The sequence below is a fragment of the Ascidia mentula genome, chromosome 7 (genome assembly GCF_947561715.1).
Source record: "Ascidia mentula chromosome 7, kaAscMent1.1, whole genome shotgun sequence".
Taxonomy (NCBI): Eukaryota; Metazoa; Chordata; class Ascidiacea; order Phlebobranchia; family Ascidiidae; genus Ascidia; species Ascidia mentula.
In genome coordinates, this window is record NC_138572.1 from 4,940,039 (window position 1) to 4,967,240 (window position 27,202).

Here is a 27,202-nt window from a genome sequence, read left to right on the forward strand (position 1 = left end):
TATTTGTCGGCCCTGAAACCAAAAACAGAAGTTATCGTCATTGCGAACGATTCCATCAAAGTTACAAACATAATTCAATTAGGTTTGGGTACTTTTGGAAAATCTTATCAAGTATTTGAAAACATTTTCGTACATTTTCAATAAATTTTTCCGTTCCGTAAGAAAAAACGATCCTTTCTTAAACTGTTTACCTGGCTGATTTAGTTTTAAGTAATTAAAAACACTAGATTTATTTGCGCAGTCCTGTCTTCAATCAAATCAAATAGGCGAAAGTGATGTTTGCAACCGCCCAGAAAAAGTACAAACATATGCAGCAAAAAAAGTGTAATGCGGATCACCTCTGCTCGTTCTGGCCAATATGAACTATTGTAACAGCTGTATGGTAAGGTTTACTTCAAACCAAGTGTTTTTAGCGTGGGCAGTTGACACAATGTGCCGAGGTTATTATGATAGTGTGTTTCAGAGCAATGATCACGCAACAGGAGTAACGCCGAAACATAAACAGGATAGAAATATTTGCATTGCAATGAAAAATAAACAACACCTGTCGCAACTACAAAAGTGGCAATTTCTTTCCTAAATAGATCTATGCGGTTACCTATGTTTGGCCTCTGTCGAGGCCTGAAATTCCTGTACCAAAGCTGCTGCTGTCATAGGTTACTATTACACTCCAATGTTTCACCTCTGTACAAAGATTGTTTTTTTTTGTCCATAGCCACGATGCGAGACAGCAAAAAATATATTGAAGGACAGTAAACCATGCCGAGTAAACTGTAGAATAGCCCGACGGAAACTTTGCATACAACTAAATCCCCCCCCAAAAAAAAATTGCATACAACTAAATTCCAAACAAATAATATCAACTTTCAGTAGTGAAACGTGCGCTTTAACGCATTTTGTGCAGAACATGTAGAAAATTGCCTACAGTAGGAAATATTTTCATTTATTTCCTTTTCCCTTTATGTTCATACAAAACAGCAGGATGTAGTGATGCCTTCAAAACAATACTTTTCTCTAAAACAATATAGCGTTAATCATCAGCCGGTTGTACAATGGCATTCGTTTCCTACATTGCACTTGCGTATGGTCGGTATAACCGCTCCGCTAACAAAGCAGACACAAGCAACACGTAACGACCTTTTTTGGTTTTCTGCAGACTGAAACTTACAGGTTCAGCTCCGGCAAAAAGTGCAAATCAGCTATTCAGCTAAGCAAAATCATTTCGAGGAAATTTGTAGGTTTTGTAACATGACGTCAGTGAAACGGTTGAGCACACGTGGTTAACGGCTTTGTTGCATCGATCTGGCGAAGATAGTAGAAACGGCTGAGTATGAATGTAGATTGGACTTTTTATTAAAAATAGAAAAACTAACGGAGCAAAAGAAATGCACCGATTTGCAAACGCACTGTAAGAACTTTTCATGAACTTGCTCCCCACTCAATTCAATAAGTTGTTAAATATGACGTCACACTACCTTTGTTGTTTGTGCCCAGCTGACAACGTGGCAGAAGTGTGTTTTAAATGTGTGCTAATACTAATTTCTGATTCTATTTTGATTCAGGCTGTAATTGGTAGGCTGAAAAACAGTGTTTAAACCGTTTTACAACACGAATTGAATAAATGCTTTCATTGATGAAGATTTCGGCTTGGAAACGAGTAAAGACTGCAATAATCAGTTACAGCTCTGTGGCGCGGCCAAGAGGTTCAGCCAGCCGAGATTAGTGGCCCGTTACACGCACAAACAGCCTGATACTAGTCATTTCTTTTGAACGTTGCCACCACTATACTGAATTATAATTCTGCGTGCGTTTTGTAATTCCGCTTCACTTGGCAGTTCTGCACTAAACTCACCTCCCATTGATAACTATTGCCGCATGTTCAGATTGCTGGTGTGGAAATTGTTCGCGTGGTGATTTTCACCACCAGCAACAAAGAAACGTGTTTGTTTTGAGCTGATCTGCTTAGTTTTTTTACCCAAGCGTGCTTATTTTTATCAACTACGGATTATATTAGTGTTACCACGTGATACCCTGCTCGAGGCGTTAACGTAACCCAAAGTATTTTCCTGTTTTTTGAAAACTTTCCAGGAATATTACCTATTCCCAGAAAATCGCTGTAGTTTTGTGTTCGTTTGCTTTTTCGTATAAATAGTTTTCCTGTGCACGCATTTTTCTTGAAACTAACGTCGAGTGCTTAGAGACTCGATCGCAATTTTCATGTCTTGCCAACCTTGCTGGCTTAGAATTCTGATTCTAGATTTCGCATTGTCAACAAGTGTTAATGTAAAACTCAGAAAGCTTTCGACATATTTTCCTTCCAGCGATTATGCATAAAACGCTAAACAACCGACCAGAAAAAGTCATAAAATGTACCCTGTTTAGTAATCATGTTGTTAACTTTCTGTTGATGCAAATTTGTGTTAATTTAAACGCTCTAACGTGTGTGTGACGACTTAATCTAATTTGAGCCATAGTAAACAAATGCGATATTACAAAATAAGTTGAGACTGAATATTTATGTAAAGAAAATGTGTATAAAAGTTATATTAAAGGAAGTTAGCTTATTGTCTGGCAAATCCAAAAAAAGGAACTGAAATACATAAAAACATGTACCACGTTACAGATAGTGATCTTGCGCGTTGCTGGATTTTATCTTTGACCGGTATAGCTAGAAAACGGTTGTCTATCATTTATCTTTCAAAAAAAGGTCATTATCCTGATAAATGTGTCAACCCTCCTGATAAAAAATACATTCCCATTTAGCATCGAACCGCAACAAGCATGTGTCAACCCTGCCCATATGAAATGTAACGTTACGTGTACATTATACTCGCGTAAATAAAATTACGAGTGTATGCATTTTTGGGTCGTTGAAAGTCTGGTATGAAATGGTCAACTTATTCTAAACAAGTGTGAGTGTTTACGAAACACATATAGAACAAGTTCACAGCCAAGATGTCTAAATGCAGACATTTTAATATACATGTATGTTGCAACGCGATACCTTCTATCATGGTCTTGATTCAAACGCTTATACTTTTCGCATTCAATTGGAGCACATAATAGTTGGCGGATTATAATCGAGTAAATATGGTTAGCGAAAACTTGACCCTTTGGAGAGCCCTGGGTCCCCAGCGATCCAGTGGATTTGAAGTCCTATACACGAAAAGGTTACCGCTGTTTTTACCACGCCGGGATTTGAACCCGTGACGTGTTGGGCACGAATCTATGTCAGGTTTTTTTCTTGGTTTATAATTGGCAGCATTGGTCACGCGCTCAACCCATATACCAAGGTTACGTTTTTTCGGCATAATCTTTGCCGTTAAAGCGCAGTGTTTCACCCGTGCCCGATAATAAACAACATTTAATGCCGGTAGATATCGCTATAGCCTAGCGAAACTTTATCCAAGTCGCATCACTGGTTATCTACAGTCTTTCCTAGTTTTAAATGAATTTTTGCACTGATTGTCGTGAATAAAAATCGAAAGTTTAATCATTACGTTGGCACACATATATTACAAGTACACAATCTTTTGTGATTTCTTCTCAAAATTTAAAATTTAAAATGCAGTAATAAGTTGACGAAAATATGGGATATATCTCGCAACATATGGTATTGGCTGTAAGACTGCGCAAATTTATCTTTTCTTTGGCGTTTTGTTCAATCAGTGTCAGTGTTTTTCTCTGAAACAATATATTAGTGTTAATCATCCACAGGTTCATTCGGAAACAAAACTCTTCAAAAGCTTGCAAAACTGCATTGTAATGATGGAAAGGATTGTTTTATGCTCATATGTGAATACCGACATGACGTTATTGAAACGGTTGGCCACACTTAACTGCTACGTTACTGATGCGCATTGAGCGGTTTAATACCTACTGAACTAGACTGGGCTGGAGGAAGAATTCGTTCACGGTCGTGAGCCAGCTCAAGCGGTAGTTCAACTGTATTTCTGATACCAACAAATGCTTTTGTCTGGTTTACCGCAGTCAGTCAATGTCTTCTCGGACTCTCATGTTCGTTTTGGTTCTTAACCAAGTTATGAGGAGCTATATTGTATGAGTATGTGTTTTTTAGCAAACGCAGCAGAATTTAGTTATACCCGACATAAGCGTGATTATCCATGAACAGTATTCGATGATCCGGTGTTACCTTTTATGTATTAACAAGGGGATATATTCCTGAATTTTACCCGAATTAGGGGTTGCAAATCAATAATGATCATTTATGATCACTCGATGCACCATTCATGATACTGGGATAATTTTCTGACTGGAAAAGATTTATTTCCATTTGTACAGACAGCGCACCAAAATAAATTTGAAAACTGGTTTATAAGCCACTTGTAAATATGCCTAAATACGATTCTAGTGGTGACACGTGTTTTTTGTACTGCTAAAAATATGCATAGGATAATTTTGTTTCAGTGTGCCACCCAAGCCCAAAGGTTCACCAGTGACCTCAAACGAAAAAAAATTTCATGATGATGCAGGTTTCAAAAATGCTCAACCTATACTGTGAGTAGAACGTTTAATCGTTTCCTGAATAGTGTGTACATCAAGGCAAGTGCTCAATGCCAAACAGGATGTCTTGGGTCAAAATTCAAAGGCAATTGAGAACACTTGGTTAGGAACGTTCTCGTGCAAAAATGTTGCTAATTCGAAAATTTAGGGTTGTTAAGCTTTTGTACTCAAGATGCTTATCACAGTGAAACATTTGTTCGAAAATCAAAAGCGTCGGTAGACAAGGTTATTTATTATTTTGAAAGTGACTGTGAAGTTTCCACCTGTGTCACGCAAAAGAAGTGTTGCTGGAATGAGGTTGATTTCGAGAAGAAAACGTTTGGATTGTTAATTTAAGGAAATATATGTTAGTATTGCATGAATTAATTACTTACGTCGTATGTGCCAAGTGCATGATCTTGTTTTAATACACTTCCAAGGAGAAAAGAATTCCTATTTTAGAAATGACACAGAAGCATAAAATAGTTTCTGTTGGAATATTTATTGTTCCTATCTTGTGTTTGACTTTATTCTACTACTTTCGGTAAGTTGATAATACTAAATTAAAGTCAATGCACCTGAATTACCTGAATTAAAGCCATACTTTTTAAATACATATTCTGTGTAAAAATGGTTAGCACCCATATATGCCAGTTTTTTGGGGGGAAAACACTACTACGGGCTTGGTTAAATGTCTGGCAGATTTGTGTTGTAAAGCAATTTGCAGAAATTTGCTTCTTCCAGGCTTAATGGACAAAAGCTTCCACTCTACTTCAAAGTATCAAGTTTTAACCCATTGACTAAAGGTATGCATAGTAAACAAACATAATTTACATGCACAGGTTTATCAGGGAAGCCTTGTTTGTTTAAAAATAGTATAGTATTTATTTGTGTGGACCGAGGAGATTCTCGCAATGCTCGATTATTTACCATGTTTTACAGAGGCAGTGACTTTATCAACCAACAAGAAACAGATTTTGCTACAGTTGTCCTCACAAGTTCAAAATAGTTTAAATCTTCTTCAGGTTGGAAGTCACCATATTTATCTATGATATATAATTTTACATGTTATCACTCTCTCGTCTTGATAACAATGCCAAAAACATCTCATGGAATGAATCTAATTTTTGAATAGCATTGAAAAGCACATAAATCTATAGCGACTGTAAATGTTAAATGGTCTAATCGAGTGTTATATTATTTCACAATTAAGTAACCACGCTAGTTAAAAACTTGTAGAAGTATTTATTTTGTGGAATGTATTGTTCCTAGAATCCAAGCAATTTTTCCCAAACCCGAAAATACGTCTGTCGGATTCACACTCCGTGTGGTCTGGGCTGCACAATCCACCACATTGGCCCATGCTTCTACAACGCTGTCGGTATGAACCGGACACTTATCGTTGAACTTATGAAGTTTGAATATGGCACTGGGAAAGGCATGCAAGACGTTTACGAAGCGTTTAGTAACAGAAATTCAATGGCTGAATACGACCAACCTCAAGTGGACGTTTCAGGTTATATAAAATAATAGATTTATGTATGGGGTAATTGTGGCACAATTAACTCAACAAAAGGTCGTGTTTACTATATTTATGGAAATTGCGCGTGTGTTTGAGCAGCTTGCCTTGCTATGTACATAGAACGCAATTATAGTTACCGAAGGGGATCCTATTGAGAAAAGATAGAGCTGTTACACATGAGTGAATGTTGTGTATTTAAAGTATCCTAATCTGCAGGCTATGTGTGTAGACAATACGGCATCTTCAGCTGAGGTGGTTATTCATCACGTTCACGGGAATTACAAGCCGTTTACCCCGTGGGGACCGTTCACAATTCCCGATGTCTTGTTGCAAGCGTTGTGGGGAATTCACAAACAGCCGGAAATGTGGTGGATGGGACAAATTCACACATACATAACTAGATTAAACGCTGGGACCAAGCAAAGATTGAACGAACTGAAAGCTAAACTGCGCTTTGATCATCCAATAGTGGGGTATTGAGAACAATTTCATTTAGACCTACTTGGGCAATTTTGTATTTTACTTAAACTGGCTTGCTACTGGCGCGTAACAGTATTTCCGTTGACAAACAATGACAGCACACAGTTTAAAATAAATAAATACGCACAACGCTATCTTCAGAAGTAAAGTATTTTCGTTGAAGTTGATTTCAAAGACAACATTTCATTGTTTCTGCAGAGTTCACGTTCGGCGAACTGACAAACTCATTTGGGAAGCGAAGAAGTTTGAGTTATCACAATATATGGAACACGTGGAGGCGTGGTATAATAACTACCAAAACAAAACTAAACATGGCAATGTTACCAAACGTGTGTTTTTGTCAACTGATGAACCGACTGTACTTCAAGAAGCAATCAATAAGTATGTTCCAGTGCAATTCAAATAAACGTACCCCTTTTCGCATGATTTTTGTGACAAAACTTGGTGTAACTCGCCTGAGAAAGACGTAGTATTGGGAATAACTACGTGCGAATTTACCAAACCTTTTCTGCCCCGAACTTGCGACGAGCATAAATGTTGCAAAATAATATCAGCTTGATTCATTGGCGTTCACCATTCTGTAAATATTCGTTTCATGGTCGTTGGTTACTATTTCTTCCCGAAAATGACATTAATTTCCTAAATATTGTTATTCCAGTTACCCAAAATACCAGTTCCTTGCCTCTGCCAATCATATTACTAAAGCTGGCAGAAACCATCGCGATTCACTTGACGGATTGCGTGCAATTGCTTTTGATATTGAACTTCTCAGTTCTTGTGACTTCTTGGTTTGCACGTTTAGTTCGAACGTAAGTAAACATTGTTGTTTCTAGCCGTAAGATTTTGGTTAGCTCCCCGGTCTTCAATGAAACGAAATGGCCGTTGCATATCTTTTTTAATCTTGTAACTCCAACGATATTTCTATGTTTTAGGTTGGGCGTCTAGCATACGAACTGATGTTTTCAAAACAGTTTGACGACGTAGAAGCAACATCTCTTGACACGGAATACCATTATGGTGGTTTTAGTCGCCATCTAGTGTCAGTAAAAACGCACAAAAAAACAGAAGACAACGGTGTAAAAATGCGCATCGGTGACGTCATTTACACAAATCTTACAATCTGTAACGGCGAAAGAAAGAAATCTCCCTCAAACTCAATAAGAGAGTGCCCCTGGCCAGTAAAGTAGGACGGACTTGATTGGAAAAACGTATCATGCGATCACGCGAACCAGTCAACCACTTGTTGGAGTTGGGTTTCAGGATGTGGGAATGGTTGTATGGTTTCCTTGCAATAACTCTACAGCCCAGTGAACAAAAATTGTGTCCATCTATTCGTATAGACATGGTAATACTTCAATTCTTTATTAACTGAGAATTCCTTGGTACGACGCATAACAGGCTGAACACAATATTTTTTTTGTGTTGCTTAATGTAAGTTTACTTTAATTCTGTCGTATGGCACTAAACTGCAACGGATGCCACTGATGCAATCTTTACCTTGCAACTTAAGGTGCACCGAGATAGGCAACGATTTAAATTACAACCTTTAAAGTTTTGCAGCATAAGAAATCATAGCACATACAAACCAATGTGAAAGAAGTTTGTACAAATACACTAAAGGCAAGAGCATTTTACTATTGTAATTGCACGGGCAGATTGGCGCAATATAGCGTCTTTGCAATATGACCTTTTTACACTATTACGATAGTATTTATATAATACACCCTATCAAGTGCGGAAACTATGTTAAAATTAAACTACATGTGAACTCATCGTTTTACCATGTGGGTTTTGAAAATTAATCCGGTTACGTGACGACTTGAATATCGAGTCCACTGAGCCACGCAAACAGGTAAAGTTAGTTTGGCAGAGGTAGCATTAGGAACAACCAGTGTTACATTCGCGCAAAAACTTTGTGAACTTAGATGTATGCGTGAAGTTGCTAAATAAGTGTCCCCGAACCTACGAAACTTATAGTTTAACACATTGCTTTTTAACTTTTTTCCAAAAACGGTCTGCACAAATTGTGTTAAGTTCCTCGCTACGTAACGAGGATCTCAGACCATTCGCTAAACTCATTTTTGTCGAAAAGCCGCATTATGGCAGCATATTATGCAATTATTTATTTGTGAAATAGGACAAATATTGATGCGATGTGTTAGACTTGAGGTTAATAGTTTAATTTTTACTTTGCTTACCGACAGTTACAATATGTGTATGTTTTAATCTTTTGCGTGAAGATTTGCGAAAGGTATGAAAAGAAAGGTAGTTAACAGCAAAACAATACATTTTATTATCGCTTCACAAAAAACAACGAAATCGTCGGCAGGTTTCCAATCTGTTAAATTTCGAAGCGAATGAGAAAAGTTATTAAAACACAGCCATGTTTTGAAACCACAAAGAGATGGTGGAGGTACAGCAAAATCTGATCAATTTTTGTCGTAATTCTTTTCTGTGTTAGAAATATGCCATTTTTCATACAGTAATACCTAAGGAATGAACGTGAGTGTGACAACTTCAGTGTTTTAAATAGGAAACAATTTTTACGGCAATGAAATCGCGAAACTCTTTGAAGAAATAGGATCGGACAGAAAAAGAAGTGGTTACGTTTTAATGGATCTAATACGACCAAAACCAACCACGAACTTCATTGTAAGCGATAGGAAAGCCACAAAAACAGAAATTGTCTCAGAACTTGGAATATACGGAGTGCATTTGACGTGGGTTTTTGAAAGGAGTAAAGAAAGCAAGAAAAAATCTAACAGCGCATTTCTTAAAAGCACGAAAATCACTCTTTTTTGGTGCTTTTAAGAAATTTTTGCACTATTTATTTGTTTATGTTTTGAAGGTCTGGAGGTGAATTGATTGAAAACTATGCGGCAGGCCATCTGTTTCGTTGCAAGCCAAAGGACTGGCGACTGGGACGTGTGTTCGGAGGCACATTGCTCTTGCCTTTTTACACTAACGCGTAAACCCAGTTTTAGGTCATATTTATGCAATTTTATTATTTGAATCGGTATTATCATGAAGTGACTGAATAAAAATGTATTCGTGCTTTTTTTCAACTTTACTGGTCGAATTTGTGTCATGTGTTTACGTTAACAATACGCAATGTAACTTACTTGAGTATTAAGTGAAACTATCTGAAGTTTCAAATTGCAGTCAGCTGATTTATTAGTAATCCTGAAAAATCGATTTCGCCTTGACGGGCATCCTCAGTTTCTGCAAATTAGAATTTGCAATTAAACACAGAAAGCTATACGATAAAACAAATCCAAGAATGAAATAAAATAAATAACATGAATTTAAATAAAAATAAAATAAAACTAATAAAGTTAAAAAGCAAGAAATCCTGTATTGCGGCCTTCCCTATGCACTACACTGCAATAAAAGGCGTTTAGACTTTTGTGGCGCAAAGATAAGACTAGCCGAATGACGTGACACGCAACGCAACAACACCTGCAGCACGAACGAACGCCGTAAACACAACACATGAGAACGTAGAAAGGGCGAACATACTTGATATTTCTATTTCGGACTTTTGAAAATGGCTTTGGCGAACAGTTTTTTCCACCAATTCTGACATGATTTGAAAACATTTCAAGCATTGTCGTGGTTGTGTTTGAGGAAGATTGAACAAGCTCCTTATCTGTCATTCCTGAAGCCAAAACAAAGATACTACATGGCCGTCGATGTGACCTTCATCGCCATGATGTAATTGCCAACATATACCAGCTAGGTTCACTTCAACTGCACAAAAGAAGCAACCAGGATGGTCCTGAACACAAAATAAAATAATACAGACATCACGCTCACAATACAATAACAAGAGTTAAAATCAAGGACTGTGCTTAAAACGTGTCTGAGAAACTGTAGCCAGGTCCGAAATTTGTCTGCGCAGTTTTTCGCTAGAGCGTTGCACGTGCTTGTGTAGTTCCCACTTATAACGTATCTGTAAAAATATTATCAAAAAATATTGTTATGACATTAGCTGTTTATTTGAAAAGCCTTTAACAAATTCACTTGTGCTCAACTGCGGGAGAAAACAGTACATCATGATCAGACAACTGACAAACAGCGCTATCGCTAGCACACGTGCGCTTTAAGAAACCCCGCCACCAATTAAGAGAAGCGCCGAGCGCATTACAATCGGCATGGCCCTCTTAACTTGAAAGGTAGCATTTTATAACAAAAAGTTGTAAAAAAATTTCTGATACTCAACACCATAAAATTCCACGGCATGTTTCTGCGGTTAGGAAATTGGCACGTATTCGCACTGATTACAGACAAACATGTGCATTTTTTTGCCCAGTTTACTTTGCCAATAACCGCAAATACCCACAGGCGGTGATGCGGTACGCGAAAATTTGCCAGTTTCCTGATGAGGTTATCAGAAAAGTAGCAAGCATAGAGCCGTGTTTTAGCACATTTCGGTTATTTCAAACCGTGTTTGGTATACTCTCTTGAAAAAAAGCACAAAGAAAATCAAATGCAAGCGAAAAGCAAACAATAAATAATTTTAAGGTTGTTTTTACTGTTTTTTGAATAGCGATTCAATATAGGCTTCGGATTAATTTCCCTATTTGTGTTACCAGTAGCAAAAACAGATGGAATCAAAATGTCAGGTAAGATTTCAAACTTAAAAGTGATAAAACTTGCAACATTACGGTAATTAACTTGCTACATTTTTTATCAGGGCAACTCGTGGTTTTGCTGTTTCGCACTTTTTATGAGCAGTTCGCTATCTTTCTACAATCTAGCGTTGCATCACACAATGATGGGACCTGTAATTCCGGTTTTAAGGAATGTTTACAATGCGACGTATCAAGTAAGCTTGGTTTTGCTAAGTTTATGGGGATGACTAGCCTAAGCATGTGCCCAAGATCAATCAGCATGAATATCACATTAAACAAAACAAACATTTTGGAAAAGTCATAAAAGGCCATGCTATTTTGACAATGATATACAAATTGCCTTGGAGGTGCGCAACTTCTCTTTATAGTTGTAATAACATTACAATATGAAGCGAACAACTGCATGTAAGTAAAGTTTACAACAAAAACTCAATAAACAATTGGTATTTCAGGCTCGCTACGGCGTTCCACTGCCGGAAAACGTATGGTTGCTTTTACTTTCACTTACAATGTCAATGATGATTGCCGGAGCTTTTCTTGGCGGGATCACATTGAAGCTGATGTTGAACTTCTTTTCAAGGAAACACTATCTTCAGTTGTCCCATATCATAAACATACTGGGTTGCCTTACTATTGCTCTCGCCGGAGGCTTGTCTGGATCGTATGAAGCCGTAATTATTGGAAGATTTGTAATCGGCTTACCAATAGGAATCTACTACAGTAAGTTCCTCTTCTGGACAAGTTTCAAACACCATCATCGTACGGAAGAACAGAAAGAATAAGATTCCATTTTTATATTTTAGTACTGCTCCATAAATCACTTCAATGTTAACAAATTTCTTTTAGGTCTCGTTCCATTGATGGTGGTTGAGATGTGCAGTAGAAGCAGTCAGGCAGTTTGGCAAAGCACTGGTTCCATTGCAATATCGTTCGGACTGCTGTGTGGACCTGTGTTATCGCACCCAAAGGTAAAAAATTGAAGTTTCTTCTATTAAAAAAAAATACTAAGCTCGTATGTATGAATCTACATCTATCTTTGAAAATGTTTTAGTTGTCCAACAGCCATTCTTATTGAAAATATTAATGCTGTTGGACTTAAAAATAAACAAAACAAAGATTTCGCACATTTGGAGGATGCGATAAAAACAAAGATGGCTTGATTGGAACCCATGAATTCAATTGCACCCATTTGACAGTTGTGTGTTATTGGTTCTTGCAATTTCTTTAAAAGTTATATCAATGGCCATCTTTTTTGTAGCAAACAAATACACTAAATGTCGGATCGCAGGTATAGTAATCGCTACATTTGTGTTTACATTATTGTTGAAGGTACTTGGAACCGAAAATCTTTGGCCCGTTGTAATTGCCTTTCCCTGCATTCCTTCAATCATGTACTTAATGGCTAGTCTTTGGATTCCCGAAACTCCTTTATATCTTGTACGAGAAGGGAGAAACAATGAAGCTCTAAAAGCTCTTCAGAGAATGAGGGCAAGCAACGACGTCAGTGGAGTAAAATTAAAGAAATATCATCAATATCTCGACTGTTGATATATTTTATAGACTGACCTTCAACGGGAGTTAAACGAAATCAAAGCAGAAGTTAACAAAAGTACGACAGTGGTTGGTGTGAAGGAAATATTTTCAACAAAGCAATACAGGTGTCTTTATTAAACAAACACACAATATGAACAATATTCAAAATCCCCAATTCATTTCATTCTAGGAGACAACTCATTGCCGTGGCTGTGATATACGGCGGTCTGGCGTTGACTGGAATAAACCACTTACTTTTCTACACGGATCAAATACTGCTGATCAGGCATAGAACCGGAACATGTAACTTCTGCTACTGTGGGCGTTGTTGGAATACAATTTGTCTTTGTATTTGCTGGGGTACGTTTTGGAACTAATTGCAAGCATGTGCAATTATTTTACGTTTTGCGTTTATGTAAAACTTGTGTGACACCCGAGCCAATAGCACTGTTAGTTGCCAAGCAGTTTAGTTTGGCCTTAGTGTCCTCCACTTGGTTCGTCTCTTTTGTTCAGTACCCATAGTTTGTGTTCTAAACAGACCGTACCGACACAAAGTGTGAGAATCTGTTCCTGACTAGCTTACCAGCTGCTGGTTCAAAAGCCGCAGGCTGCAATGGCGGGACATAGCTCAACAATGCAGTGTACACGCTGCTGTCTGCAAAATTGTACGCATAGTAATAGTAGAGCAAATTCTATTCCCAGTCAAATTAGCCCATGTCTTATTTGTTGGATCTTGCATCCGTACTTTTAGCCAAAACTGGTTGATCATTTCGGAAGTTTGAAAGTGAACAAAGCCTCTACAATCATCTTAATTTTCGCCATGATTCTCTTTACAATCAGTCAGGCAGCCCATGCTCAAGCTCCACACGTCATGCCGTATATTGCTTTGGTTTCCGTTGGCATTTATCTTGTTGGGTAAGATATGACTCTGGTTTAGTTTCCGATTTTTATTTTACCGAAACTTGTCTTTAGTTTTTATGCTGGCATTCAACTTACAACGTTGGTTTTATTGGGCGAACTGACCACAGAAGCATCCAGACCATCTGTTCTCGCCCTCGGTTCTACTCTACTATGGATCATGGCTTGGACCACCGGATTTGTCCCGCCTTATTTAGAGGTATGACAACAAACAAGTTTCTAAAGTTCAGATACCAAGGCTTGGAATATGCGTAAAAACGTTCCCAGAACAACCTATAGCAAAATATTAAATGCGTTCAGTATGGGAAATAAAAGTACATGTATGAAAAGTTTGTTATATTTGTCAATGTTGAAACCTTTGCCGTTCTATCGATTTTTTGGGGTCTCGCTTTGCGACAAAATCCTCTCATAGTCCCCAAAACTGCATTTGTGAGATATTGAATAAAAACAGGTGGTAGAAACGTTTCTGCCCTTTATTGCTAAATAACGAAGATTTACAAGAAATTGAAATTTCAATCGTACATCGCGCTTGTTATTAAAACTGCAACTATCATAGCAGCAAAATGTGTTTTGTTCGTTTACAAAGTAATATCCACCTCGTGTTTTTGCAGGTTGGTCTTGGAGCTTACGCGATGGTAATTTGGATCGGAGCATCAATCCTTTATTTGCTCTTTCAGATATTTTACTTGCCAGATACAAAAGATAAAACCGCCGACCAAATTCAAGCTCATTTTAAAAATATGCGTTAGAAGGAGAGTCATGAAGGAAACCTGTACAAATCCTTGTTGTGGTTGTGGTGCATTAAGTCCCCTGTTCTACTTTCAGTCACAGTCGTGAAATGCTTTCAAATGATAAACCAGAACCAGAATACATGAAATTTACCGACTTGAAATCACATAATGCCCACATTTTATTCTCTTGCTGCGCGGTACCAATAAACGTAGTATAATGTTTCGCTGGCCTATCCCAAAAAATACATTGATACTAACTGTATGTCGGTTTTTATTAAATGGCAAATATGTAGCCTACATTAGCTTTAAGTTTCACAGATGATGTGACCATCAGACACTTAGAAACTCACAGATTTCGCCGTTACTTAAACCAAAATTGTTGCTAGGGTTCCAGGACAACTTATGATAAGTTTCAGACATTGCAAACATTTTCGATAGCAGACCACGACATGGGTCACATGAGAAGTTGACGTCACAAACACTAAAGATTAGGAACAATGTTTACTCAAAGCATGGAGGTCAAGCTTTCTTATCAGACGCCCATTCAGGTAAAGCATTAAAGTGCTTTAAAGGGCGGCCGTATCAAGTCACTAGTTGTTTGCAAGATAAGATTTTGTTTTGCGCTGCACTAGTTGTTATTCTTGCATGCAATGAGATGAACCCACTTTATCCAAGACCAACGCAGCCAATCAACTAAATCCAACGGAAGTGGCTATGACTCTTTATATCAATGCTGCTGAATTTGCGATTTTGCGCCTGGTAGTAAGGCCTTCGTGACAAGTACTTTTTTCTTTTAGCCTCTTGTCACCCGCATTGCCAATGGAGTAGAAAACTTGACGCGAGCTTCTACAACGATGCCAAAAACTAATTAGGTGGATTTTGATTGTTTCCAAGGCAGTTTTTGTTAACAGAGTTAATCAATTCTTCTGACTCGCAGTGACGGCAGTTCTTACCAAATATCTAAGGACATCCTCTAACCACAAACTACCAGAAAAGGCAGCATCATTTGCCATTCTCGTGCGATAAAAGATCATTCAAGTCTTGCAAGGAACATTAGTCAGCTTATTTTTTCAACCCAAAACTGACAGTTGCTGTCAAAGCTTTCAGCACTGTTTTCCACCGAGATATGGATAAGGTTCAAACCTTGTTGCCGTTCAACCAGAACCCAGTGCCGGCGCGTCCATTAGGCGAACTAGGCAACCGCCTACGGCGTACAACCTTGAGGGGGCGCATTGCTGCGTAAAAAAGCATCCGACCCATATACAGAAAATTACACATCGGGATAACCTTCTCGATTTCTACAATAAAACCCTGCTATCTTCCAAAGCAATCATATAATCAGTAATTTTGGTGACAGAAAGTGGTTCAATGGCGCGAAAAAACTGAAACTTGCCCAGGGTGCATAATGAGCTTGCACCGGTCTTGTCAGAGCCACCCACAACAAACATAGTTCCCCCCACGCAACTATAAGGCCTTTGCACTACGAGCCACGTTACCACATCTAAATGATACACTGTCCGTTAAAGCAGTAAGCTTAAAGCGATAGGAAACAGCTTCACTGCACGATTGCTATCACGCTGTTGTGAAAAAAGCAACAAATCGCAGTGAAACAAAACAACCAACTTATATATGAAAGGAGGATCTTGAACCGTGAGCCGCCAATTAGCTGTTCAAACAACCCCATGTGTTTTCACACACATTACCCAGGAATTTAATACGAAAGCTAGGCAAGCAAGAAATATTGGCGTTTAACTGCAGGTCAGTACATTGTAAGGCAAGACGAGATGAGAATGCAAAAATGAACACTTAATAATTAGGATATGTAAAGGATTGTATGTTTAGTGTAGAAACACCTTCACGATTCGTGATGAGAATTCAATGGGTTTCAATCCCAGAGTGGTTAAATGAAAGATGATGAAGGCAGGCTAGGCAAACCACGTTTCATGAACCGGATTCAAAAACTTTCGCTATAGGCAACAAATAAATAGTTTCAAGATGCGTGGCGTTGTGACTGAGGAGCAGAGCTTCAGACAATTAGACAACAAAATACCAGAATGCTGCTTCGTGCCTTAGTAGAATTAAATTGCCGCCAAAATAACTGCTTGTCGTATTGTTGTTTGAATAGAGCATGTTACGTTTTTGAGCGTGTTCTTCGTAATCTTCGTGCATCCGATACCAAGCATGTGTAACAATATTTTAATGAAGATGGCTTAAACGTACGACAGCAGTCCAAGTAAAACCACAAGAAATGGAATTGGTGGACTTCCCACAGAATGGGTCAATTCACCTATACGTCCCCCATAACGCAGGAAATACAATTCGTTGTATACAGTATAACTGGTCAGAGGCGCCCGAAAGGCATGTTAGGGCGGATTAATAGGTTACAACAGTTTATTGTTTTGGAGTCAGGGCGGTCGAGTAATTAACATGCATGAGTTGTTCCTTTGTACGTGGGATAAAGGTCACGTATAAATGATTACAAATATTACTGATAGAGTTTCGTATTTCATATTAATATTACACTGTGTTCGCCACAAGCTTCATTTAAAATACCACCCAATGAGCAGTCATTTGTCTTGGGTTTATGAACATGTTGTTGTCTAGGTGGATACCATGTTCCCCAAAACTGTATTTCATATCAAGTAATGCAGTGGGCGCAAACGCAAGTTGTGCAATGACATTCGTTTCCCACGTTGCCCTTGCGTATGGTCTGTATAGCCGCTCCGCTAACCAAGCGTATAGGCAATGGTAACAGACACTAGCAACACGCGACGACCATTGTCCTTCTGCGGACATAGACTTGCAGGTTCCGCTCTGGCAAAAAGTGCAAGTCAGCTATTCCGTATTGGCCTATAAAGTCGCATTCTTGAACCAAATTTTTGGGGGTATAGACACAGTTTGGCTGGTGGAACAAATGGTAAAAAAAAGTTTGTTATTATTTTAGTGACAGCGGAAACAAATTGGTATAACGATTACAATGGTGGCATTTGTAAACAAACAAATTTCCCCAGGCGATTTGGATAACTGAATATGTAGCACTTGAAAAACCGCAATAACCGCCTAGCCCACTAAGCAAAAGCATTTCGAGGAAATTTGTAGGTTGGATCACGTTTCTGCAAAGGGCATGTTGAACAAGCTAGCAGTATTACAAAAACAACTTAATGGCTCGAGTAACAATGAATTAACATAAAAGGTATAGCTTTTGACAAAGTGGTACAGAACTTACACTGCATTTTTCTGAAATTGTGCTTTGTTGTGTTGCTAATAATAAACACAGTTATTGATAACGCAGTAATGTTGCATGCAATGGCATGATTGGCCCACTGCGCATGGCCTTGCTTGGCGATCACAGCTATCAATAGTTATTATTGTAGATATTTTCGTAGCAGGGAAAAAATCTACCAAAGTTTTCTGTTTTTTAATATATCAACCTGTAAGCAAAGATGGGAGTAAAATCTCACCAGGTAAGGGAACAACGAATATAAAATTAGATTCGTAATAGGTGTTTGTTTTCAGGGCAACTCGTGGTTTGGTTGTTTCGCACTTTTTATGAGCAGTGCGTTATCTTTCTACAATCTAGCGTTGCATCACACAATGATCGGACCCATCATACCCGTTTTACGGAATGTCTACAACGCGACGTACCAGGTGAGCTTGTTTAATCGTAATAATTTTCTTTACGTGTAACGTTGGTACGAAAGATTTTTCAAATCTACAACCAATTTGAGGTTGAAGACTTTTTTAATTGGAGAGTATGAAAAACAAAAAAGAATTGGTCAATCAGTCAATTTGTATTTTAGAATCGCAACGGAGTGCCAATGCCAGAAAACATCTGGTTGCTTCTGCTTTCACTTACAATATCGATAATGCTTGTCGGAGCCTTTTTGGGTGGATTCACATTGAAGCTGATGCTGAACTACTTTTCAAGGAAACACTATCTTCAGTTATCCCATATTCTAAACATACTGGGTTGCCTTACTATTGCTCTGGCCGGTGGCTTGGCTGGATCGTATGAAGCCGTAATTATCGGACGATTTCTGATTGGTTTCCCAATAGGAATCTATTACAGTAAGTTCCTCTCTTAAGAATAAACTTCTTCCCGTTTTTCACTGCGACTTTGCCTAGGTTATGTTACGCGTTGTAGTTTTCTTAATAATTAAAACAAATAACACTGATAAATTTGTCTCAGGTCTCGTTCCATTAATGGTGGTTGAGATGTGCAGCAGAGGCAGTCAGGTAGTTTGGCAAAGCACTGGCTCCATTGCAATATCCTTTGGGCTGGTGTGTGGTCCTGTGTTATCACATCCGAAGGTAAAGGGGTTATTTTTTTGTAATTTAAGCTTAATATAAACCAACGGTTTTATACCGGGGGTAAATTGAACTTACCTCGGGAGTAATTTGGAAGTAAAAATTTGCAAACTTTTCACGGTACGTCGTGTAATTTTTGAACGTTTTTTTTTTTGGCAAAACCATTCCGTATGTTTTGATACAATTTCGTGCGGGTATGCATTTCAAAACATCTTTGCTTTGATAACTATGTTGTAAAATTAGTACGTTGAAATATGGGAGTAAATTTAGTCTTCAGAGGGTAATAAGAGAAAAAGGGGTGGGAACTTCGAAACGCCTTATTAGCAATGGTCAGCATACGAGCTTTGGTTTTCCTATTCAATTTGATTTTAGTTGAATTGTTTTCCATAACCGCTTGGTAGAATAGCTCAAAAATTCATTTCCAAGTATTCTGTATACGTGATCTATCAAACAAGAGAAGGTGTGTGACAAACACTTATGACTAAATTCGGGATTACATGTCTAATCATGTCCTTGTCATTTGTGGTTTACGTACTGAAGGATTATGTATCGAAGGTACTTGGAACCGAATACCTTTGGCCTGTCGCAATTACCATTCCCTGCATTCCTTCAATCATGTACCTAATGGCTAGTCTTTGGATTCCCGAAACTCCATTATATCTTGTACGAGAAGGGAGAAACGATGAAGCCGTGGAAGCTCTTCAAAAATTGAGGACAGGAAATGAGGTTAGTTTACTTTAATTTTTGTAAAAATGTCGTAGTCATGTGACTGAATCAAATTTTCCAGGCTGACATTCAACATGAATTAAGTGAAATCGAAGATGAAGTGAACACAAACACGACAGTGATTGGTGTGAAGGAAGTATTTTCAACAAAACAATACAGGTTTCATTTTTTGTCGTTAAATCTTGAATGGTTCAATACATTGTCCTACCTTTGTTTGACGTAATTAAACCAAACTAAATTCCGTACATATAGACTACATTTTTTTCAACTAAATATATCTTGTTACTGAAAACTTTAAGAAAAAACACAACGACCCCGGGCAGAAAAAATCAATTATCAATCAGATAAAAGAAAGTTATTCTCGTACTCTTTATCCAGATTGATTTCTAGTTTGTTGTGCCTGGACACTCAACGTTCCTTCTTAAACGTGATTAAAGAGTGAAAAAACTGCATCAATTTAAAAACCAAAGGCTCCTGGCAGGCTGTCAATCTCACACCATATCGATATGATTACATGTTAAATTCCACAAAACGATCTGTGGTTAAGAAAAATAACGATCTGTTTGTTAAGAAAAATATAGGGTTAAACGATACGACCTGATTTCGCTTATAGGAGACAACTTGTTGCGGTGGCAGTGGTTTACGGTGGTCTGGCGTTGACTGGGATCAACCACCTGCTTTTCTACACCGACCAAATCTTGCTTAGTGCTGGCATAAAACCGGAACATGTAACTTCTGCAACTGTGGGAGTTTTTGGAATTCAATTTATCTTTGTATTTGCTGGGGTATGTAATGTTCGTTTACTGCGAAAGATTATGCCAAAATTCCCGACAAACCTTTAAAGGCGGATCCAGAAGTGTCGAATGACTAACCCAAGAATGTGATATGTCAATAAAACGCTGCAGGCAGTGACAGACAAAAGAACTGTCTGAGATTGATTTTCATCACCAGTCTGCCTTGTTTGGAGCATGTAGTTTGTCAACATGAATTTTGGATAGTAATCGCACGAACGTCGCATCTGTAAACCCTGTTGTACAAAATTATACTTTTGAAGACTGCAGCATAATTTTTTTTGAATTTCAACGTGTTTTAGCCAAAACTGGTTAACCACTGTCTACAGCTCAAATTTTAAAACTGTGGAGCAAATTCTTGTCTCGGCTAAATTAACTCATGCCTTATTTGTTGGGTCTTGTATCCGTCTTTAGCCAAAACTGGTGGATCATTTCGGAAGTCTGAAAGTGAACAAAGCTTCTACAATCATCTTAATTTTCGCCATGGTTCTCTTTACAATCAGTCAGGCAGCTCATGTTCAAGCTCCACACGTTATGCCGTATATTGCTTTGGTTGCTGTCGGCATTTTTCTTGTTGGGTAAGACTCTGTGGTGCTGGTTTTGCGACGAACAATACAACTTGTATCGTCATGCTTTTGAGTATTGAAAATTTCACATTTAGATTTTTTGCTGGCATCCAACTCTCCACACTGGTGTTATTGGGTGAACTGACCACAGAAGCATCCAGACCATCTGTTCTCGCCCTCGGTTCTACTATACTATGGATCATGGCCTGGACCACTGGATTTGTCCCGCCTTATTTGGAAGTACAAAAATAGCAAAATTTAAAAATTTTCATGCTGGCATCGCAGCCAAAGTAACTTGTAAACGTCACACGTGAGCGTGACAGTCTAAAAATTACGTTACCTGTGAGGTTTTGAAGTCGTTTTTATGATTGCTCTACTGCCTGAGCCACAAGGTAAAATTAGCGAGTAATGCTACTTCAAAGCATGTACCCTCTATTGATGTTTTTAGGTGGGCCTTGGAGCTTACGCGATGGTGATTTGGATTGGAGCGTCAATTCTCTTCTTGCTCGTTCAAATATTTTACTTGCCAGATACGAAAGGAAAATCAACCGACCAAATTCAAGAACACTTTAAAAAGTAATATTGGACGAAGAGCCACAGTGACCACATGTAACCTGGCCTTTGTATTACCATGAATATATGGTGTAAGAAAAGTTGCAACAAATTGTAAAGTCGAATTATCCAATATGTACTCTAAACGTGTATTTCAATGATTTCAGTATTGTTTAATGGACAAATTAGTCCTTGTTTACCGCATATACATCTTTAGTGGTTATTTAATGCAATTTTCGGCACGCCATCAAGCGTGTAACATAATAAATGTATACACATGTACAGACATAACGTACCAGAAGCAAAAAACATCGTTGCAGTTTACGATGAATCCGAAAAGATGAAAGAGATAATTATTTTGACGTAGTTTAATCCAGCAATAATGACAATAGTTTTAAAAACGCGATTTGTTCGCCTTACGAAACAGATAAGGCTTTACTATACAAGAGTGAAAAATCTGATTTATTAAATTTTCACCTGGAAAGTTATTCATGAGCCCACAGTTGGTCAGATCACTGTCGACAACACCTTATAGTGGCTTGCTGCTTGTTGGTTTATACTTGATGGTGCAGAAGCTGTACTGCAGTGTCAAATTTGTACATGTTTTCGATAAACTGTAAGGTGCTGTGAGGTTAAAGTATTTATCTGTTAACAAGCGCCCAACGATTTATTTTACTCCCCTTGTAATATTGATAAATACCAAACCTTTTCTGTGACAAACAACAAAAATGTTCAATCAGCTTCCATGCATTTTAGGTACTTGGAACCGAACCACGTTGGCCTGTTGCAATTGGTTTCCCTGCATCCCTTCAATCTCATTCCTAATCGCTGCATAGTCTTTGGATTCCTAAAACACATAGACCGTATGTAAATATAAAGACGTTATAGTTACGACAACTAAAGTTACAAAACAGTATTTTTTGTCAGACTACAGGGTATACACACAAAACGTCGAAAATTGGTTTTGACACAACAGCAATATATGTGCAAGTTATTTTGTCGTAGAGTGCAATAACCGTGGTCACTTGTTACCATAAACCGGGGTAAAGGAACTATTCAGGTTCTGTTTTCTTTCGATTATACTTGGTTGTTTTCGGTTTGGTTTTGGAGCTTATATGCGCTGATGGTCATTTGGATCGGAGCATTCATTTTCTACTTACTGTTTTATATTTTATATTTTCCAAATACAAAACAAAACACTGTCGACCAACTTCATGCTCGTTGTACAAAGCAATGTTGGAAATATGTGAAACAACTATTTTCCTTATTTTCACGAGTTTTATGTTGCGCACCAGGTGGGGCTATGGAGTCGTATATCACGAATTTCTCCAATTTAAATTCAGCTGCGGGTTAAACCAGTTTAGGTTTTATTGTCACAGCGCAAGGCAAATTTTAGCGTCTTTTCGTCAAAATCATTGCGACCACGCAACATGTCATTTGCCTTTATTTAACAACCACCGCCTACTCTTCGGAGAAACCAGCCCTAATAAATCAGCCACAGACGGACGCATAGCCATTAGACAGTGGTAACATCTTTCTTCACTGATAAATTCGCACCCTGACACTTAATGTAGCGAGGTTAGCATATAATACATATACAAGCACGAAATCAGAGGCCATTGCTAAGTTGTGTTCAAACGAAGTTGCGTTTCGTACAGCTTGTTGTGTGATATTGTATTTAATTAATGCGAACTGTGGCCAAAATCTAAAACTGAACAAACTGAACAATTTAACAAAGAAAAAATGGAAATTTTACAGCAAAGTATTTCCAAACAGAATAGGAAATGTCTTTGAGCTTACATTCATCGTAAGTTGTCAGTTTTTGTTGTTTATTTTCATGTACCATAATGTTAGCACACCAAAGTTGCTATACGGCAGGTTACATTAGCAGTGAAACTAATTTACGTTCGAATTATAGTGTAATATGCAAAAAATCGTTCAAATTCAAACTGTTAGTGTGAACCTTATACAGAAAAAGGTTTGAAAATTTGTGGTGGTGCGTCATTTGCGCTCCTGCAATAATTTATATTATATGGCATGATCATAGGCTTGCGCAAAGCCAACAAAGTAATCATAATCCTTCCGTATTACTGTGAACTAAACTCACAATCTTGGATTCCTAAACAGATCCTTTTACAATCACGCACACACAAAAAAGGATTATGACGTCACAGTCGTCTTGCCACTGAATAGAACAGAAACAATTGTAAAAGTTGAACGGCTTTCCATGGCATTCTGGGGTTGCCACAGCGCGCTGACTTAAACAAAGGCCGATCTTTACGCCTCGTGGGGAGTGTATGTGTATTTTGCCGGCGCTGTACTGTTGATTAAGTGACGCGGCTGGGTATATGTTATTATAAGGCGGCCCTGCAACGCTTTCATTTTGTACGAACTTAAGCACACTTAAGTTTGAATAGAAGTAATTGAGTTAAGAAGCACCGAGTGCCCGATAGGAAAGCTTATTGTGTACCAGGACACTCTCTGTGCGCAGGCTTGGTGTTTACAGTCTGTTAGTTACTACATGTTGTGTGAGGCCCGAACAAGTCTCACTCAATTGCACTTAACAGTGGAATCACTGAGCTTTGGAAATTAACGTTGCAGTTATTTTTCTCGATTAGTGAATGATTATTTGGTGCCTTTTGGGGGAGTGGACAAGTTACTGCATTGAATTGGTTTAGCTTACAGCGCAGTTTCTTGTTTAAAGTTTACAGTGCTATAGTAAAAGCGGTTTGCATCAGCTTTCAGTCTAACAGTTCAAAGTTACTCACGTTAGTGCGGAACTAACAATTATTGGTCTTGGGTTACTGTTAATTCAACATGGTTACTTCTTATACAAATAAAATTGTCATAAACCAGATAGTCGTTAAATCAAAATGGAGTCAGCTTAAAAATTGTAAACGAGCAACCTTACAAAAAGAGGTGTAAATAGGGTTACACATCACTAACTTTACTTTATCTGTCGAAACATTACAGGTTACGATTAATTAACAACGTGGATTAATGCTGTACATTTGTCAATAGTCTGTGCGAAAATTACGTTGTTAATATCAAAGGCTTGAGGTTTAATGTCGCCAGAAATGGACCGAGACCAGCCCGAAAGCACTTCAGTGGACGAGGTAAGTGTGGTTGAAGCATGGCGACCCGATAATATTTACAATTGGACGCAACTCGAATGCAAACACGGCGAGGGTCTGCGCACACAATGGCAGAATCTCCCACAAATGACACTCGACTGGCGATCCGTCAGAAAAGGGCATTCAACAAACCGGACACAGACTTTGAACCGGGGAAAGACCCTGTGTGAATTTCTTCGACAGTTGATGTCCGATCAGGCCAGTGATTCCCAATCTTTTTGTCGTTACGTACCACTTGGGAGGCCAAACAATTTCGACGCGTACCACCTAGTTGAGTGTTACAAAGTAACCTAAAGAATGAAGTAACAAACATTTTGAGATCACTTACGATTTTTTAAATTCGAACTATATTCGCAAATTATGGAAAGTGCTCGCATACCACCTGGAATGCCATTGCATACCACCGGTTGGGAAACACTGGTTTAGGATTTGGGCGTTAGCGCAAGGTTGTCGCACGTTACTTCAACTTTTTTAAGACAATTTTTTATGTGTGGGAGCTATCGGTGCGTTGTATGAGCAAAATTTCGCAGGGTTTGTAAATTAGTTGCGAATTAAACTGTTTGCCAATGAACGAAACTTGAGTACGCTTTCGAAGTGACGCAAAACAGGCCCGCGCAAACAGTTTCGCACGATAGGGCAACGAGGCGTTCCACAAACAAAACATTCTTTACATACTCGTAAATTGTGTCGTAATAACGTAGGCCCATTGTTGTATCATCTGTGCTTTGTTGCGAAGTTTGGAATTGTGGAACATGCCGGATGGCTTTATTGCTGTACATATGGCCTTTTTATCACCAGATATATTTCTTTACGTAGGCTGAGAAACCGACAGAAGAAATTACAAGCAAACAAACCGACGATGTGGACATTAAAATGAAGTACATTCTTGCGTTGCAAGAAGCGCAAATGTGGAAACAACGGTAAAATGTTGCTCCCATTTTCAGTTTTATGTTAACACAGAAAACAGCCTTGTTTAACATTGTAATTTTCAATCCCCGATCAACTTTAGGACATTAATTTGAGAAACATTAATTTCCACTCTTTCTAGAGAATTTTCAGTCAAATTAAAAATCTATGAACAAGGCTAATGTTTGGGCAAATGTGGGACTAGGTTATTCATTAACTAGCTTCACCTAACAACAGGAAATAAAAAATTGCAGTTTAAAGAAGGTTTTAAGCTATACCAAATAAAAACTACACATGATTAACACCAAATTTGTGTGCAAATAATAATGTCATTAGAGGTATAGTTATATTCGGGGTATTTACAACAATAGTACAACGCATGCTGTACAACATATCTAAAAACGACGCAGAAGCATAATAGGGTACATATGGCATATTCCTGATCAAACATTTCAACAACGTCATATTGTTTACATGTAAATACAGGTGGTTTCAACCGTCGGTTTCAGTCATGTGAAGTATTTGCATTTTAGCTACTTGTCCTGCACACAAGAAAAATCTAAACAACTTGCGAATATCGAGAAGAGTCTAATGGTTCTCGAGGCTCGGCTCCAAGCTGAACGAAAAGATATCGAACGAAAATTTAACAAGCAAAATCGAGCACTTAAGGAACAAAAAAGAAAAATAGGTGAGTTAATTGTCTCTTAGAAAGACGCGTTAGAATTCAAAATGCCAAACGATCACACATCCAATAACACAGCGTACAAACAACTGCAATTATTATTATACAATAGAGCAGTGTTCCCACAACTCCCTGTGGAGAACCACTGTGATAGACACCACATGTGCTTTGCGCAAAATCTAAACATGTTTCTTGATTGTTTAGCAAAACTTACAACCGCAAATCAAAAGCTGCTCACAGGATTGATGGCTTTGAGGTAAGGTCATGTGAAATATGTTTACTTATACTTATGTATGGAAGGTGTGTTGTGTGCATATGATACAAGAGGCAACATGTCTATTTTGAGTATTTGTTGCCCTCCGCCCGATAAAATAAAGTTTCTTTTGCCAGAACATGTTATGCCCTGTAGCGTCAGCAGGAACTTATGTTGCCCTCCATATTAACGCTCAAAATACCTTTTAGCGAACAAGCTGGGCTGACAGCGCCACCTCCATACTCAACTCACAAACCGCCGGAGTACATGGGAAATAAACCAACCAAGGTTGCCTTCAACAAACAAAATCCCTCAACTAAACGTCAAAAGAAAAAATCATCCGTGGAGCAGAAAGAAATCGCACAAAATGAAAGATTAAGTGTCACAATTGGGACGCTGGAGGGACACAAGCACTATAAGGCGCTTACTAGAACCCAGCGATCAAAAAGCTTGCCTTTAAATAGACACACAACGAGACTTACTAAGAGCACTGAATGCTAGCGTTTCGCTGGTCATTTCTTGACCGTTTAAACATTTTTCTTGTTGAAATGCATGAATAAATGTCGTTAATTTATGTATGTTTAATTATTTTTAATTTTTTTGTGCATTTATGAATTGCTTCGCAAACGTTAACCATGTATGTAAAATAATTTTGCAATTAATTCGTAATGTTTTAATGGAGAAGCGTTATCGTGGCCATATAGGCCTATTGTCTGTAGATAAGTTGACAAACTTTTTGTTGTTTTAAACCGTGTTTTTGCTGCCTGCAGACTGCAATCTTACCTGTGCACTTACGTCAATTTATTTATTAAAAATTGTACAAAAGGCGTGTAGTGGATACAGCACAGATAGTCGTCTCGCTATTTTTGGAAAGGCTGGTATGGTGTCGTAAGATGTATATGTCTGCTGTACGTTTAGGCTCGATAAGCGTAGCGAATTATTCTAATATACAACTATTAAGTT

General features: G+C 38.2%; 4 protein-coding genes across 4 annotated transcripts; all 4 read left to right on the top strand.

The window, feature by feature from the left end:
- Window positions 1-4,965: 4,965 nt before the first annotated feature.
- On the top strand, window positions 4,966-9,477 carry LOC145909356 (alpha-(1,6)-fucosyltransferase-like). Its single transcript, XM_082996746.1, has 11 exons — window positions 4,966-5,047; window positions 5,248-5,309; window positions 5,446-5,528; window positions 5,776-6,019; window positions 6,255-6,498; window positions 6,704-6,886; window positions 7,164-7,314; window positions 7,438-7,688; window positions 8,746-8,756; window positions 9,039-9,225; window positions 9,354-9,477. The coding sequence occupies exons 1-11, from the start codon at window positions 4,968-4,970 to the stop codon at window positions 9,475-9,477; spliced, it is 1,620 nt and encodes a 539-aa protein (XP_082852872.1). The 5' UTR covers window positions 4,966-4,967.
- A 1,635-nt stretch (window positions 9,478-11,112) lies between these two features.
- Window positions 11,113-14,339, top strand: LOC145909357 (solute carrier family 2, facilitated glucose transporter member 5-like). Its single transcript, XM_082996747.1, has 10 exons — window positions 11,113-11,130; window positions 11,202-11,333; window positions 11,592-11,859; window positions 11,986-12,107; window positions 12,398-12,427; window positions 12,469-12,648; window positions 12,700-12,759; window positions 13,424-13,587; window positions 13,645-13,789; window positions 14,202-14,339. Exons 1-10 carry the CDS (start codon window positions 11,113-11,115, stop codon window positions 14,337-14,339), a joined length of 1,257 nt encoding a protein of 418 aa, XP_082852873.1.
- Window positions 14,340-17,764: 3,425 nt separating this feature from the next.
- LOC145909358 (solute carrier family 2, facilitated glucose transporter member 5-like) lies at window positions 17,765-21,292 on the top strand. The gene is made up of 10 exons (XM_082996748.1): window positions 17,765-17,785; window positions 17,838-17,969; window positions 18,122-18,389; window positions 18,511-18,632; window positions 19,170-19,355; window positions 19,417-19,514; window positions 19,969-20,140; window positions 20,561-20,724; window positions 20,808-20,952; window positions 21,161-21,292. Exons 1-10 carry the CDS (start codon window positions 17,765-17,767, stop codon window positions 21,290-21,292), a joined length of 1,440 nt encoding a protein of 479 aa, XP_082852874.1.
- Window positions 21,293-24,242: 2,950 nt separating this feature from the next.
- On the top strand, window positions 24,243-27,022 carry LOC145908904 (uncharacterized). The gene is made up of 5 exons (XM_082996223.1): window positions 24,243-24,380; window positions 25,215-25,318; window positions 25,838-25,992; window positions 26,191-26,242; window positions 26,449-27,022. The coding sequence occupies exons 1-5, from the start codon at window positions 24,330-24,332 to the stop codon at window positions 26,738-26,740; spliced, it is 654 nt and encodes a 217-aa protein (XP_082852349.1). The 5' UTR covers window positions 24,243-24,329; the 3' UTR covers window positions 26,741-27,022.
- Window positions 27,023-27,202: the final 180 nt, after the last annotated feature.

Excerpts from the sequence above, each read along its gene's own strand:
- LOC145909358 (XM_082996748.1), top strand. The coding sequence starts at position 17,765 with ATGGGAGTAAAATCTCACCAG. Across the intron at positions 18,633-19,169 it reads CTGTGTTATCACATCCGAAG|GATTATGTATCGAAGGTACT; the intron begins GTAAAGGGGTTA and ends TACGTACTGAAG. Across the intron at positions 20,953-21,160 it reads TTGTCCCGCCTTATTTGGAA|GTGGGCCTTGGAGCTTACGC; the intron begins GTACAAAAATAG and ends TGATGTTTTTAG.
- LOC145909357 (XM_082996747.1), top strand. Across the intron at positions 12,108-12,397 it reads CTGTGTTATCGCACCCAAAG|CAAACAAATACACTAAATGT; the intron begins GTAAAAAATTGA and ends TCTTTTTTGTAG. Across the intron at positions 13,588-13,644 it reads GTTGGCATTTATCTTGTTGG|TTTTTATGCTGGCATTCAAC; the intron begins GTAAGATATGAC and ends ACTTGTCTTTAG.
- LOC145909356 (XM_082996746.1), top strand. The coding sequence starts at position 4,968 with ATGACACAGAAGCATAAAATAGTTTCTGTTGGAATATTTATTGTTCCT. Across the intron at positions 5,529-5,775 it reads ATAGTTTAAATCTTCTTCAG|AATCCAAGCAATTTTTCCCA; the intron begins GTTGGAAGTCAC and ends TATTGTTCCTAG. Across the intron at positions 6,887-7,163 it reads CTTCAAGAAGCAATCAATAA|TTACCCAAAATACCAGTTCC; the intron begins GTATGTTCCAGT and ends TTGTTATTCCAG.
- LOC145908904 (XM_082996223.1), top strand. The coding sequence starts at position 24,330 with ATGTCGCCAGAAATGGACCGAGACCAGCCCGAAAGCACTTCAGTGGAC. Across the intron at positions 25,319-25,837 it reads GCGCAAATGTGGAAACAACG|CTACTTGTCCTGCACACAAG; the intron begins GTAAAATGTTGC and ends TTTGCATTTTAG. Across the intron at positions 26,243-26,448 it reads ACAGGATTGATGGCTTTGAG|CGAACAAGCTGGGCTGACAG; the intron begins GTAAGGTCATGT and ends AATACCTTTTAG.